The sequence below is a fragment of the Trichogramma pretiosum genome, unplaced genomic scaffold (assembly GCF_000599845.2).
Source record: "Trichogramma pretiosum strain Unisexual culture from Peru unplaced genomic scaffold, Tpre_2.0 scaffold8, whole genome shotgun sequence".
Taxonomy (NCBI): Eukaryota; Metazoa; Arthropoda; class Insecta; order Hymenoptera; family Trichogrammatidae; genus Trichogramma; species Trichogramma pretiosum.
In genome coordinates, this window is record NW_019641699.1 from 1,188,398 (window position 1) to 1,204,015 (window position 15,618).

General features: G+C 33.9%; 3 protein-coding genes across 6 annotated transcripts; 2 read left to right on the forward strand and 1 right to left on the reverse strand.

The window, feature by feature from the left end:
- The first annotated feature begins 2,297 nt into the window (after positions 1-2,297).
- LOC106651196 (putative uncharacterized protein DDB_G0282133) lies at positions 2,298-4,917 on the forward strand. The gene is made up of 2 exons (XM_014369611.1): positions 2,298-2,381; positions 2,452-4,917. Exon 2 carries the CDS (start codon positions 2,486-2,488, stop codon positions 4,667-4,669), a length of 2,184 nt encoding a protein of 727 aa, XP_014225097.1. The 5' UTR covers positions 2,298-2,381; positions 2,452-2,485; the 3' UTR covers positions 4,670-4,917.
- A 5,432-nt stretch (positions 4,918-10,349) lies between these two features.
- Positions 10,350-12,812, forward strand: LOC106651165 (60S ribosomal protein L27a-like). 4 transcript variants are annotated; one of them, XR_001339343.1, is made up of 7 exons: positions 10,350-10,432; positions 10,756-10,819; positions 10,912-11,009; positions 11,186-11,344; positions 11,422-11,558; positions 12,198-12,325; positions 12,788-12,812. XR_001339343.1 is itself a non-coding variant. In XM_014369552.1 (6 exons), the coding sequence occupies exons 1-5, from the start codon at positions 10,430-10,432 to the stop codon at positions 11,548-11,550; spliced, it is 453 nt and encodes a 150-aa protein (XP_014225038.1). In that variant the 5' UTR covers positions 10,350-10,429; the 3' UTR covers positions 11,551-11,558; positions 12,788-12,812. The 4 variants fall into 4 exon arrangements, 3 of the variants coding, with proteins under 3 accessions (XP_014225038.1, XP_023318308.1, XP_014225039.1); XM_014369552.1 differs by lacking the exon at positions 12,198-12,325; XM_023462540.1 differs by lacking the exon at positions 12,788-12,812 and having other exon boundaries at positions 12,198-12,712.
- Positions 12,813-12,835: 23 nt separating this feature from the next.
- On the reverse strand, positions 12,836-14,498 carry LOC106651163 (splicing factor 3A subunit 2). Its single transcript, XM_014369551.2, has 3 exons — positions 14,193-14,498; positions 13,373-13,926; positions 12,836-13,228 (listed from the first exon to the last, which is right to left on the reverse strand). Exons 2-3 carry the CDS (start codon positions 13,916-13,918, stop codon positions 12,944-12,946), a joined length of 831 nt encoding a protein of 276 aa, XP_014225037.1. The 5' UTR covers positions 13,919-13,926; positions 14,193-14,498; the 3' UTR covers positions 12,836-12,943.
- Positions 14,499-15,618: the final 1,120 nt, after the last annotated feature.

The window sequence follows — 15,618 nt, forward strand, 5'->3', positions numbered from 1 at the left end:
CGACTCGGACATGGCTCGATCTCCTGACAGAGCGCAGCTCCTAGGGCCTTGTTGCTTGCGTCCGTGTATAGCACGTAACCCTTGTCTCATTGGTGTTTAAATTGATAAAAAATTCCAAACTATCGATTAAAAGTAATTTGGAATTGAATAAACTTTCAATTCTAAATTAAAAGTAATTTGGAATCGAAACAATTTTCCATTACAATTTAAAAGTAGTGTCACGGTATTCGCATGCCGTTTGCCGAATTGGCACTTTTTGCGGCGGCGAGCTCGGGTGACGAGCTCGCGCAGGTAGGAAGTCGAGCTGCGTAGTCAGTACACGAAGGTAGACTGTAGCATTAACAACTACCAATAATACGAAGTTGACGATCTACTTGTCAGTGTATTTATTTCACCTCTCCTCCTCTCATCCCGTTAACTCTAAGCTAGCGACGACGGGCGGAACCCTAATTACGACCCCCGTGACAGTAGTTTGGAATCGAAAAAATTTTTCATTACAAATTGAAAGTAATTTGGAATGGAGGATTTGTTCGACTTCAAATTACTTTTTTAAATTTAATTTATAATTCTGAAATTAAAAATAATGCAACCCTGAATTATACTGTAATTGTACAGTATACTGTACACTGTAACATTGTATACGCGTGTAGCTGCGGCCATCGCACAGATTGCGCCAGGACCAGTCTCTCGGAGGCTTATTCGAGCTGCTGTACATTCGACTCGATATCGTCGTGGCTTGTTTTTTTATCTCATTTTTTTTCATCTTCTGCGTAGCGTTAGATGGTTGTGACGTATTGCCCGCATTTATCGAGAGCTCGCACTGTCTATAGCTTATGTATTTTTCAGGCCCATCCTATTTGCTGGTAAATGATGCACTGGAAAAAAAGTATGAACGACTCTTGCCACACAAAGTATCGAGTTTTGAAAAGCCTATATGATTTTAGGCACTGTGATTTAATTTGAATGAGTTTATTTTGGAATTGTGTCAGAGGGATTGATGCAACGCCGAAGATTAAAATAATTTCGATTATCGTTTTAGAAACAAATAAGAGGGCAGTTTTGAACGATCTCATGGAAAAGACTCGTCGAATCGAAGCGCAGTGATTACATGTATCGAATGCTAATTTCATTTAGCAACTCAATGTTGCGAATAATAATGTTGATGCAGTGCACTTTTCATTATTACACTGTGGAGAGACTGCTGGGGACTGCAGGGAGCGAGTCTTTCGACTGTTTAAATAGAAATAAAGGGAAGGGGCGCATTAAAGGCCATTAAAAGAGCGACTGCGAGAGGCAGTCGGCTAATCCTCGCTCGCACAATCACGATCATGCAACGACCCTTCAAATTTATGCGCGTATTTGTATTTGAAAAGTCGGCTGGATACGCGAGCTGGCCTGGCTAATAATTAACAAACTTGTTGTAATAATAAAGAAGGCGGCCGGCCATTGTCGCGCGATCGCGATAATTTCATTAGCCAGCTCTCTTTCTGTTAAGCGCGCGGATCATTGGACCGCCTGGCGAATCGGCAAAAGCGCGAGTATAAATTTGTTAAACGCCCTTATACCCTGCTGCAGCCTGCTAAATGCCTGCAAGTATACCCTCGATTCGACTACGAGTGTTTTAATTACGCTTTATCTCACTGGATGCTGGCACGTGTATTACTCGAGCTATCTCCATCGACTCGGAGCTCCATCGACTTTAATTACGAGCCTGCTTGCTCTTATTTTTCCTCTGGACTAAAAAATCTGCTAAGACGAGACAGCTACACATGCAATGATAAAATTTTTAGACTTGGAATAGAAAAATTATAATCCATCATTGAGAGCGTTATTATTTAAAACAGAGATACTGATGTAGGGTAAGAATGAATAATTATTAAAAGCTTTTGATTAAATATTTTTTTGCCAAGTTATATATAAGGTAAATGTGGGTATATTCGCTTACTTTAGCGGAATTCTGAACAAAGCCGACACTAAGAAAACATTGCGAATGATAATTGAGATTTTTAATTATTGAGTACAACAGCAAATAGTTTGAACTTGATAGTAGCACAGTCCAACATTTTTTACATATTTACGATAAATAATGAAGTTTAAGCTTTACGCGTTATGTGCTGGTATTTTCGCTCCCCCATTGGGCCTAATTTCCATGGCTACAAAACACCAAAGTAGTGGAATCTATCTATTTTTGTATAATTTATTAAATATTATTATTATTGAATATTCAAATAATCCAATTCATTGAGCTCATTTTATGTATACCATAACTTCTATAATATAACGTATGTCAATTAAATTTAGTAAACATCTAATTTTGTTATTGAATCATCTGTAAGGCTGAACACGGAAATTTCAGTGTTTATTGGAGGAAGAAGCCGACAGTACGTAGGAAAAGTTGGAAAATTTTTATTAAGTTTAAATTGTTAATAATATAAAATACTTGTTATTTAGTTATTTTTGGAAAACTAAAATAAATTTTAAAAAAATGGACATCGTTGAGGACAGAACCAAGACATTCAAATGTCTTCAATGTGACCATAAATTTATCCACCCAACTACACTCAAGAGGCACGTTGAAAAAATTCATAACGATAATTTTTTTTTTAAATGCACTGTTTGTCACAAAAAATTCTCAAAATCATTCGATCTTAACGCGCATATTAAAAGTGTTCACGAAAAACTGAAGGAACTTAAATGTGATCAATGCGATGAAAAATTTACTCGAGCTCTCGATCTCGATAAGCATATTCGAACCCAGCATAACTCTATTAAGAAATTACTGAAATGCTTCACATGTGGTGCAGCATTCAGCAGACATTGTAATCTTGAAATGCATGTAAAAACTGTGCATACCAACTCAAATTCATTTGAATATATTATATGTGATAAAAAATTCAATTCACAAAATACTTTGAAGACACATATCGAAAAAATACACGTTGGTAATGTAAATCATGAATGTCAAAAGTGCCACAAAAAATTTTACAAAATGGAAAATTATAAAAAACACATCAACATTGCTCACCCTGAAATGAACGAATCTCCAAAATTCAAACGTAATATACATGATGAAAAAAGTAGTAACATAAATTTTATTCATGTCAACATGAATGAGTTGTCAAATAATATAAAAATGGAAAAATCACCAGAAAAAGTAGTGAATGAAAAACTGTCAACCGACCATACGTGTGACATGCTACACCAAGAATCGAATGTGAAAATTTCAAAATCGAATGAACCATATCAAAACTTAGTGATCAGTACGAATGTAATGAATGTAAAAAATATATGTCAGGAATCTCATAATCAAGGTTCACAACAAACAATTAACAATTTCAAAACTGAAAATTCATTGATTCATGCTGTGGAAGAGAATAACCCAAATCAAGAATTAAAAGCAATAGGAGTACCTCAAAATTTGTATATTAAAGATTCAACTATCGGAACGTTTTATTCTACCGAAGAAAAGGGATCAAATAACGCAGCGATGTGGAACATAGTGAGTAAAAACTCGGTTCAAATTCAATGCTTCAATCACAACTTGTCGCCGACTCAGACAATCGAAGCTAATGTACTTGACCAAAATTCAAACCAAATGGAATATATAAATAATACATACTCACAAAATCATTCTACTGCACGGGATCTAAATGCCCATATGAAATTTCACAACGATAAAAATTTACCAAACGTAAATAGCTCCCATGAAACAAAATTTTCAAATGAGGAATACTCATCCAATTCAATATACGGGGCAGATAGAGTTGGTCAAAATATTCTTAATTCGGAATTTATGGTTGTTAACCATGCTCCACAATTAATGCCATCTTACAATGGTAGATGTTTACCCGATGTCTCGAATATGAAAAATGTGGAAAATAAGGCCAATCCTTACTGTCACCAAACAGCAGCCGTTGATGGTGGATTCTTACCGGCAGTAATAAATTCACAACCAGTCACTAATTTTAATAACAATTACTTACCGAACATTTCGAATACGGAAAATTTTGTTTGTCATAACCCACGCCAAACAACGTGTTTTAATGAATTTTTTCCTCAAGTAGTGAATATAGAGAATACACGAGAATCTACCAATACTGAAAGCTATTGTTTTATCAAAGAGGAACCTAGTGTAAGCTATAAAAACTATGAACAAACATTTCCTTCAGAATCATCTAATCAAGATGTGCCCATGAACTTTGAACCAACAAATATGTTTGTTGAAAACGTTAGACAATCAACACCTTTTGAAATTTTCAGCGAATATTCAAAAATTAAAAAGTTTAATGGAGTTATTCCTAATGAAAATATAGAAAAAGAGTCAGTCTACGATAAAACAAAATGTGTCGATAATCAAGAGTTGAATCATGTACCATTTACTTGTTCCGAGACTGAAAATTTTCTCGATGACGTATTTCACTATTATATCGATGAATTTGATAAATTAATCCATGGGAATGATGAGGATCAATTAAATAATTTATTAGACGAATTGAATAAAGCATCGCCTGACATGAAATTTGAAAACATATTGGACAAGATAGATCATTTTAATATGAAAATGGATGTATTGCCCGGTAAATTTATGGAAAATTTGTTTGAAATGGTGAATTTCATTGAGCAAGTTGAAAATGTAAAAAATGGATTTGACAGTAATGTATATTTATGAATAAATATATTTTGACTAAGTATATAGCTAGATTAGCCAATATGCTTATTTAAATATACGAATTTTTTGCACACAAAAATTTAGTTTGTAATATAGTAGCGTTCTTAAAATAGAAAGTATCGCGAAAAAATGCATCTTTATCGAAAAAAATGATCGACGAGTTGGCTTCTTTATGCTGTTGCCATTTAATTATTCAGATCTATTTAGAAAATTATTGGATAACTGAAATAAAGCATGCATTAATGTTATTTTTATGGAATGATTTTTAATTTTGTCCTTTTAGTACTCTTATATTTAATTTGAAATGTGACTCGTGAGTACTTATAAATCTACTTAGTATTTGTAAATGATGAAGTGAGACAAAAATAATAAAAGTACGTTTATTGTTGAATTATTAAACAATTTAATTTAATTTTTTGAAATAAACCTTACTCTCCCTATATCTTTGAACGATTGATTACGTTTGTGGAATTAAATTTTCACATTACTTTTATTTATTTTATTTTAATTGTGTATTGTGTAACGTAGAAACCGTCAAGTTATTATAATGTATAAATGAATTTTATACTAAAATGCGTTATATATTTTGATTATTGCCAACTGTTTTGAAACATCTAGATTGATTTTAATTTAAAAGAAAAAATATTTCAACTCTTTTCCTTCAACTTCGAAATACAATTACCATCTTGCGTAAACGCTTTGATCAATCAACCGATCGGATGACCTGAACTACATGATTACGAATAAATTGTAATCCACAAAAAAAAGATCTACCTAAAACGCATTTTTCTTGAACGGGCCAAGGGATTTTTTTAAGAGAATAATTTATTTTTTCTATATTTGTACGTGAATGACTCATATTATTCTTTTTGCATAAGGTTATAAATGTCAGGCACAAGTTATGATTGGTTAATATTGACGTTGACAAGAGAATACAACGTCTATGTAAAATGCACACATTGCAGACTTCCTGAATGCTTGAGGAGTGGTTTTTTTATTTACTTCATTAAACTTACTTCATACATTAACAGTAGCACCAGCAGCATTTTCCCTGCTGTTTGATTTTTTCTGGAAAAAGGCTCTGCATCATGTAATATATTCTATATTTATATTACTATGTCCAATATAATAATGAACTTAAATAAAGTAAAATAATTACTGTAGTAAGTAATTAAAATGTACGCGTAACAATTTTTTTAACTGAAAAATTTTTAACTTTTAAAATGCAGACTTCTTTAGCATCATAATTTTGATTTTAACCATAATAAAATAAAATAATAGTTTGTAGCCTTTGGTTCTCCGTGCATTATCGAAGTAAATCAAAGAGAAAACTTAATTTTTTGCAAGCTGAATACTATAATGTAATGACTATAATCGCTAAAAGTTGTGCATGTATAATACAAGTGAGTATACGATAGAAACATCGCTCGTTATCCATTGAAACTTTATCGAAGGTCATTTTGACGTAAGCCCGTAAGTGAAGCGGCTTATCTATAATTTTATGAACGTGCTCTGTTGACGCGAGCGATGTACTAGTCTCTATACTTATGGATTTGTGCAAAAAATAAAAATTTGAACGATTAGAGCAGGCGGCTCGAAAGCGGAAAAAGAAAGCGAGTAGACGAACAAGCTGAGTTGGATAATACAAAGTCACCGTGCTGTAAGGGTTGCTTGTGCCAGAACTCGAATGCGGCATTAGTTTCAGTGGCGTGAGATGAACATAATTGTTGCGATGAAAAAAACGTATGAGCACAAGAGACTGATTTATGCAGCTATTAATTGTGATGGCATTTTCTCAGTATGTCATTAGACATTGTCACTGTGATCGTAAAATGAGTTGGGAGGATCGATGCAAGAAACAATTCGTTTGCAATTAATTGACATGGATCGTGTGAGGATAAAAGATGGGATAAAATGAAGTGGTTTTTGAAAATAAGTTCGCGCTAGCGCGTCTATGGACTTTATTGGAGTCGAAGGTGGCCGAAAAGGTACTTGAGCGCTACGTCGAAAAATTGAGCCGACAGTTAAATGTCAGGTATAAAAAAGCCAGCTGGCTCAGTCTTAGGACCCGAACATGGACTAATATGGACAGGGACATTCGTCGTGGATGTGGGCCACACCTACACCTACACTCTTGGCGCGATCTCGTACGTACATAATAGAGGCAGGCTAGCACGTATAGAGCTCTGCGGCTTTGGCGCATACATAGCCGCTGAGCTGCGTTCGGTGCGCGACGTGACTCAATCGAAGCTGCTTTCCATATTCGTCGGCTGGTGCGCGTTCCGCAATTGTCGCGAGGCGCCAATTAACTTATCCTAGTCAATGCTATTCGAGTCAGCAGAAATTCATCTGCATTGCCTACTTTAATTTTCATCCCGAGCACGGAAGAATTTTTCACTTGCTTTTCTCACTCGGCCTTTGACAACGCCATCCTTCCTTTAGTAAGGATAAATTTGACTCTTACGGAGCCGTGTACGACTGAGGATAGCGCGATTTTTAATTTTGCACGACCGGAAGTGCCGATCGCGGTGAGCTTAACGCACACATGTGTAATGAGCAGCTACGTCGTTCGACGCACCATCGACCCTTGCAATACCGTAGAGCGTTCTTTTAATTTTCCTTATTCATTTTGCATGTTTCCATTGATAGCTGCTTGTTGTCCGTCTTTTTGAGCAAATATGAGACTTGGCATTGTAATTCGAAATCACGACAACAATAGTTTCATATGATAACAGTCAAAAATCCAAGCCCGGATAAGAATAGGTTGAATTATTTTAACTCTAAGCCACGTAGATAGTAATCTCATCGTGGGACAGTATTGGATACCAGTATTGAGCGAGTACTGCAAAAATATTTTTTTTTTACTGGATCGATAACGGCAGCTGGTATTGGGCCGGTATTGCTGACCAGTTGTGGTTTTAATGTTCTTATTCCAGTATCTAGTCAGTACTGGACCAAGATGAAAAAAAAGCAGTACTGGTAGCCAGTGCTATGCCTGCAGTATTGGCCAGTAATAATCGTACTGCCAATTCTTACGTGGCATAATCCATCGGATACTGTACTTTGCCTAGCAATCGAAAGCGCTAGAAGGAAGTTTGGCGCGCGTAGAAATTTATGAAAAAGAATCAAACGTTGCGTGCGTCAGTTTTCCCGACGATCGGTTGAATCGTTGCCGTATGGTAGGTTGCATGCAGCAGCAAACGTTGCCGCCTTTCATCCGTGACGGTCCATCTAGCTCGATCTGCGCAATTGCGAAAGATTCGTCACTGAGATCGGATTGTCGATAAGCTGCAAGAAAAATAAATAATTAAAAAGGACGTAGTCATAGGATCGCCACTCGCTCGGCTCGCTCGCTGCAGAGAAAATTCCCCGCTCGAAACGTCATCGCGATTCGACGCCTCGCATCGTTCACGTGCATAATACGTAAAATTGAAATTAGCGATGCGTTAATATGGGCAGCTATATCGACGTTATCTCGCGAATCGCATTACATGCTACACATTGGCAATCTTGGACAACTCGATCGTTTAGTAACGATCATCTTGCACTTGCATTGCTAAAGAATAACAAAATCTTGTATCAGTTGAAAATGATAGTAAATGGCTGGTTTTCGTATAAATCAATGAGCTCTATCAGGACTAATATCGATTTTCTACTTCAGAAGCCGCGGGTCTTTTGAAATTCGATCGATATGGTTTAGGCTGCGGCTGTTACAAGCGTTGGCGTGGTCCGTGCTCGATGCAAGGCTCGAGGCTTAAAGCATGATCTCGAAAAAAATCTCGAAATGATAAATCTGCGCCATCTAAAACAAGAAAAAAAGATAAAAAGTAACGGCATCTTTTTTTCCGTGTATACAAGTACAATATATGTAGGTGCATGTTATATAGCGATATTACTATCATAGTATAGACTCGCCAGCATAGCCGGTGTACTTGCATGTGAGTGACTATAGGTATTAGTCTGACTTTGAAAGAAAGAGAAAAAGACCTTACTTGGTTGCGAAAAATTGACGCGCGATTTTTGCAAGGCATGTGGTACGCATGTGACACGTAGCGCCGACGAGACGATGCAAACAACTCGTCGTCGTCGTTTCTCTCTTCTTTCGACTCATCGCTGTTTGTCCTTTTTTCTCAAAAGAGATGCGCAGAGCTTAAACTAAACTTTGCACGTTTAGTATAGGGTAGTAGCAGAGTGTGTTCTATTATAATTAAAAATTGTCGATTGGGAACTTGCAAAGACTCAAAGGAACAGCGAGGAAAAAGCACTGAAAATGCCTATTTTTTATTGTGTCTTATTGTCTAGAGCTGGAGCTCGGCTCGATCTCGTGGTCTTACGCGCCTACGTCTTACATAAGGCAAAAAATGCGCTGTGCATGCTAAATGTGCGAGTTCGCGCGCGTAATGTCACAGCAGCACATTTCGACGACCACGCAGCGAGCGGAAGTGCGCCCCCGTACGCTTCCTCCGCACATCGCTGCCACAAAACTCGCACGCACGACGCTACTTTGCCATCGGCTTATTTTATGCATGCCCCCGTACTTTCTTGGGTGCAGTCCAGGCGCTTATTATGTATATGCTAATGCACGCTCATCGTCGTCGTCGTTGTCGTCTTCTTCTTCAAAGTGCCGCAAAACATCATCGAATCATTCTTGACTTGCACAAGTTTTCATCTCGTCAACACCCTTTTTTCCATCGACTGTTGGCATTGATTCAATAGCAGATTTTTTCTACCTTAAAATCTTGAGTATTGCAATTCTGTCTTTTACATCTGACTTTGAATTTTAAGTACATTTATTTATTTGCCTCCTATCCAATTACACCTAACATATGATTTCAAAAGACATTGCCAACGTTCAACTCTTTATAGAGTGATTTGACCAATCATCGACACTTTTATTCAAGTTATGGAAACATTTGAAGAAATTTGAAAATTATTATTCGATAAGTGCAGAAATTTTTTTACAACTTATATCGTAACATAACTTATGGAAAAGTTGTGAGATATTGGTGCAAAGGAATTTTCCTCGAGACCAACTACTGACCACTTTTTTTTTTTAATTACAACGTTCACAAATTTTTTCTTCAAAATCTCATTTTGAAATGCAACGACCTTTAAATTTTTGACTGTCAACATAAAAATTTTACCTATTTATTATAATTTTACAAGGAAGTAATAATTATTATAATTTTACAAGGAAATAGCCGGAAGTATCATGCTATTCCCTATTTGTTTGTCGATCATTAAAATTTTCTTTCTTTTGAAAATTTTGAAATTAACAATTATTAATTCATTTGCCAGTATATAAGTACAATTCGATTTTGAAAATTATCACAAGCTTTTCCATTGTTTTCGCATTATTTAATGCATAAAAATCAATCGGTATTTGGTACTTATAATCTCGTGAGATTTTTAAATCAAAAAAAGAAGCACCTGAGGCCTCTGCTTTCAATTGTATGTTGCTCTCCTTCGAGCACATATTATAGTGAATCGTAATTGAATTAATACATTATATATAAAATAATGAGTTAATAAAACATTTTTCTCTTGTCTCCAAGTCGGGTTTGAAATATTGTTTTCGAATAATATATGGGATAAGTGAGGTATTTAATTCAGTATAATAAAATGGGATTTTCAAATATTCACAACTTGAACTGTGGCGCCGCCAGAAGCGCTTGTGCGCAGCAGCAACTCCGTGTTGGGAACTATTAGCGGGTCGCAAAAGCTGGTCTTTTCGTTCGGTGTATCGCGAGAAGGTTAACCATGGTACGTGGATCATTTATAATCCAAAGATTTTTATAACATCGAAAAATTTTCTTAAATAATAATGCTGTCAAAAATCTTTTAACCAACCGTAATTAGGGTCGCAAAAAGTATATTTTTCAGTATTATTGTTTTTTACTAAAAATTTATACTTTTGGTTCTGTAACCTCTAATTTTGCATCGTCGACAAGCGTGCTATTAACGATTCATGTGTTACACTTTTTGTGCTTACATTCTTACAAGTTTTAATAATATTATCAATTTTTTGTACATCTCGTGTTAATTTTATAGTGTCAATATTTATAATTTTATTAATATAATTACAGTCGACACACAAGAAGAAGACCAGAAAGTTACGTGGGCACGTGAGCCACGGTCATGGACGTATTGGTAAGCTTTCCATTCCAGTATCTACATGAAATAATTGTTAATTCAGGTATTTCATTAGTATATGATTCTCATAAACACATTTTTAACTTTAGGTAAACACCGTAAGCACCCTGGTGGTCGCGGTAATGCCGGTGGTATGCACCATCACCGCATCAACTTCGACAAGTACCATCCAGGGTACTTTGGAAAGGTACGCATTTATGATTTATTGTTTAAAATTAGATTAAAATTAAATGATGAAATAATGCTTTCACCGGCGAACTGAATTACATTGAATGTATCTTGTTATCTGATCAATTACTTAAATATCTTAGTACTTTGCTTTATTTATGTGTAGTTATTAACTAATTTCTCTCACTGTTACAGTTAGGTATGCGTAACTATCACTTGAGAAGAAATCAAAAGTTTTGTCCAACGCTTAATTTGGACAAACTTTGGACCCTTGTATCCGAACAAACCAGATTGAAGTACAAAAGTGCTGATTCTGAGACTGATAAAGTTCCAGTAATTGATCTTGTCAAAGCTGTAAGTTCAAAAAATCTGATAATTTTTAAAATAGCAATGATGTATAATTAGTTTTATAATGACAATAAAATTTACAGGGATATTACAAACTTCTGGGAAAAGGTAGAATACCAAAACAACCAGTGATCGTGAAAGCTAAGTTTTTCAGTAAAACAGCTGAAGATAAAATCAAAGAAGCTGGTGGAGTCTGTGTACTAAGTGCATAAATCATTAGGTAATTCAATGACATTCTATTTTCTAGTTCTTTAATTTAAAATTGATAATATGATGATAATGAACGGGCGGACTGAAAGAGTGCGTACAACACTCATATAATCTTGTTGATTCGTTCTATTCTGATTTTAAATTGATGTAATAAATTAATGCTATAACAGAAAAATTTATATTTTATTAAATAGTTTATTAATAATAGTGTTTTTTTTACAGGTAAATATCTTCAGCATATACACTCCATAAATAGGAAAATATCATTCAGACAACTCACAATGTTTCAAAAATTCGAAAACTACTTGATCATTCAAAATGCATCATAAATGTGAACCCTCAAATTTTAAAAACAATTTTTTTAAAAGAAAAGTTCTAAATATTTTTGGTAACTTATCATGCTTTGAAATGATGCTGTAAATGAAGTTAATTTATAGTAGCAACTTCTTTTATAAAAATAAAATTCGTAAAAATTTCGAAAATTTGATATGATATGATGATATTGAACGGGCGGACTGAAAGAGTGCGTACATCACTCACATAATCTTGTTGATTCGTTCTATTCTGATTCAAGATTTTGTAGACATTTTTAATTGTAAACATATATAAAAGTGCGATTTACCAATGGTGCTTCTTTTTTTTGTTCCAGGTAACTATCTTAACCTACACAATGACATTCTTCAAACATCTCATTGGCAATAAAAAAATTTAGTTCAAAAAATCAAAAATTTTCTTTTGAGTTACTTATCTTTTATGAGCTCATCTTCAATGCAAATGGTGAATCTCAAAAAGTAGATTTAAATAGAGAAAATTAAACGGTTTTCACTTCATTGTTAATAATCACTTAAAAGTAACGTTCTGACTAATTTGCACATTACTATTTTTTTTTTTTTTCATTTTTATTTATTTCGATTCATATCATAAATTTTTAAAATTATAGAACTTTTAAATTGATTTTTTTTGTCAGACTTTATGCTATGTCTGTTTTTTATCAACTGTTTTTTTTATTTGAAGAGAAATATAGAAAATTGTTCTTCTTGTGTCACGTAGAGAAATCTATATTATATAAAGTTATTCTCCTAAATGATGATAATGAACGGGCGGACTGAAAGAGTGCGTACAACACTCATATATTCTTGTTGATTCGTTCTATTCTGAAATGAATATGATTTAAGTATTTTCAAATTTTAAATATGAATAAGAGGAAATGTACTAAATAATATTCAATTTATTTTTCAGCAATTTTTCATGGATTTTGTAAAAATAAAAAAAAATTATAAAAATCAATTTTTTTTGTTCTGCTTGAACCCTCGTATTTTATTTTTTTTTTATATGTAAATTACAAATTAAATAAATTAATTCTATGTCTTGAGAATATAGCTATTAAGTAATGGGTTAATTTGTCATTGTTGGTGGTGGCGGAGGTAGAGACATTCCTGCAGCCAACATTGGCGGAGGTGGTGGAACAGGGTTAAACATTGGTGGTCGTGGAGGGGGAGGTGGAACAGGCATCATTGTTGGACCTAATCCTGGTCGCATTAGGGGCACTGGAGGAGGTGGAACCTTTCCAATAGCTGGTTTTTCGTTCTTGAATGCAAATTGTAGAAAAAATTGTTTTGTGTCTTTGTTCCAATGAGTCCAAAATTTATTATCTCCCTTTTCAACTTCTCGGCTTGGAACCTGAGAAAATAAACCATTATTTAATTTTTTTAGATTTTGAAATGATTTTAATTTTCCATTATTCACTTAAAGTTATTAGAAGAAGATTAAAATACTGAAATTTTTGTAAAAACAATAATATTTAAGCAACTGATTAAAATATACCTTGAATGCAATGGTTTCATAAGGTTCAGCTGCAAACAGTAGATACTGCCATTTACGATCTGGTGGTTCAACTCTCTGTTCGTAAGCAGACATAAACCTATGTCGAGGAGTAACATTATCAGCTACTTCTGGATAGTCTACTTGAAATAGTAAACTCTGTTGACCAGATTCAGGATCCCTTTGTTTAGTTACTCTGTAACCTGGCCTACCAATTTTAACAAACTTTTTAGGTTCTACTTTTGGTTTTTCGGGTGCAAGAGTTACAGGAGCTTCCTTAGCTTCTTTGGCAGCCCGTCTAGCTAAATTGGCTTGATGCTTTTTTCCTTGAGTGTGAGCAAGATAACTGCCTTCATTATTGTGAAGTGTCAAACATAATTTACACTCGTAAGAGCCTAAGTGGTTTTTCATAAAATAAGGATCTTTGTTTAGATCAATTGTTTCGAGAGCCAGTTGTCGCAGGCGCTCCCTTCTATCTCTGTTAGTTTCTGACCATGAGGCAACACCTCCTCCACCGGTTTTTCCTCCAGGACGATTTTGAAAGTCCATTTTTATTTCTGTTGACAACAAGTATTTTAAGGTTAAATTGTAGTTTATGAAACATTCAGAAGTATCTCATAATAAAAATAAAAATTATTATTATAATACTAGCTTGTTATTTTATCTAAAAAATATTTGAAATAAAATAGTTTTAACATTCAGTACATGTTTTACAACTGGGTGATGTTAAATTAATATCAAGCATGAAAATAATCATAATTCTTACAATAAGAAAATTATTTTTAGAAATATTTTGTAGAAGAAGGTATTCATTTATACTCACATGGTTATTGTTAACTTTGCATGAAACAATGAATTGATGGTTTTTCAAAATCCATCAACCAAAGCTGTCAGCTTATTTTTTATTTATCTTCGTTCTCTCACTGACTACATTTGACTCATAGAGGCGCTGATGGTCGTTTTAATGTTTGAAGTGTTTAAATTCTCATTTCCAATGGGCAATGAATGGCTAACTGTTTAGCAGACGTAAAGCGCTGATTGTTGTAGTGTAGTGCCTGTTGCCATACAGGCCTTTTTCACTGCAGTCGTCACTATTGGTCACTTTACTGATTTGCCTAGAGGCTAAACAAACATTTTTTTATGTAAAAATACTAGTGGACCCTCTAGTTATCGACCACTGTGAACTATTACTTAAATAAGTAATAATTAAAGTAAACTTATGATGCAATGAATATTATTTCAATTTTTTAAACATTATATATTAAGAAAAAATTCATAACTACGCTTTTAATGATCAAATCTTTTTTTATATGATTTTCAACATTACCCTGGTCAACCCTGATCAAATACTAGACTAATTGTTCAAGTAAGCCATATAGTATTCGACTACCTGCAATAAACTTGAATAATTTTCAGCTAAATGGTTCAATTTAATTTTCAAGAACAAAAATTCCGTATATATTTCAAGACACCTATATTCATATTATAATACTTTCAGTCTTCGACAATAAGCATTTGATTGATAGTTCAGTAGGGTGGTCGACAACTAGACGATTCGCATTTTTTATCTCCAAAACCTTTTCTAGATATACTTCCAGCTTCCTCTGTTCATGTGTAAGTAATCATTCGAAAAGTTACGTTAGTTCAGTTAAGAGCTGAAGAGATTCTAAAAAAATGATGATAGTAATCAACATTATAAATGGTTTCTTGAAAATATTCGCGTAAAATGAAGAAGTTATTATCATTCTTAAGCCTTCAAACGATTAAATAAATACTTTACCTAAAGAGCGATAGAACATGCTAAAGCTCAAGTAGCTTCTCTCGAAGAGAGTGCCTGTAAAAGTTTAAAATCACGAGAAATGCCCGAAAATAAAAAGAAAAAATTACATAAATTTAATTTCACGTCAAGTATAGATTATAGATAGAATGTGAAAAATAACATAAATCGAATTTGAAATAAAAATAATTAAAAAAAAAAAAAAATTGTTTCGCTAAAAACAATTAGATGTCATATAATCGTGATACTTCAATTCTTAAATCTTTATCAATGTAATTAAATATCTATATGGAAATAAAATTTTATGGCTTAAAAAGTCGCGATTAATCGTGGTAATTTCGAAAGAATCTACTTTTCTTCAGTGGAAATCTTAAAAAATTTTTCAAGATAAAAACTTATGACGAAAGGAAATTTTATAATCTAACGATATTTAACATCTTTTAAAGAATTAACTGGGAATCCAATAGTGAGA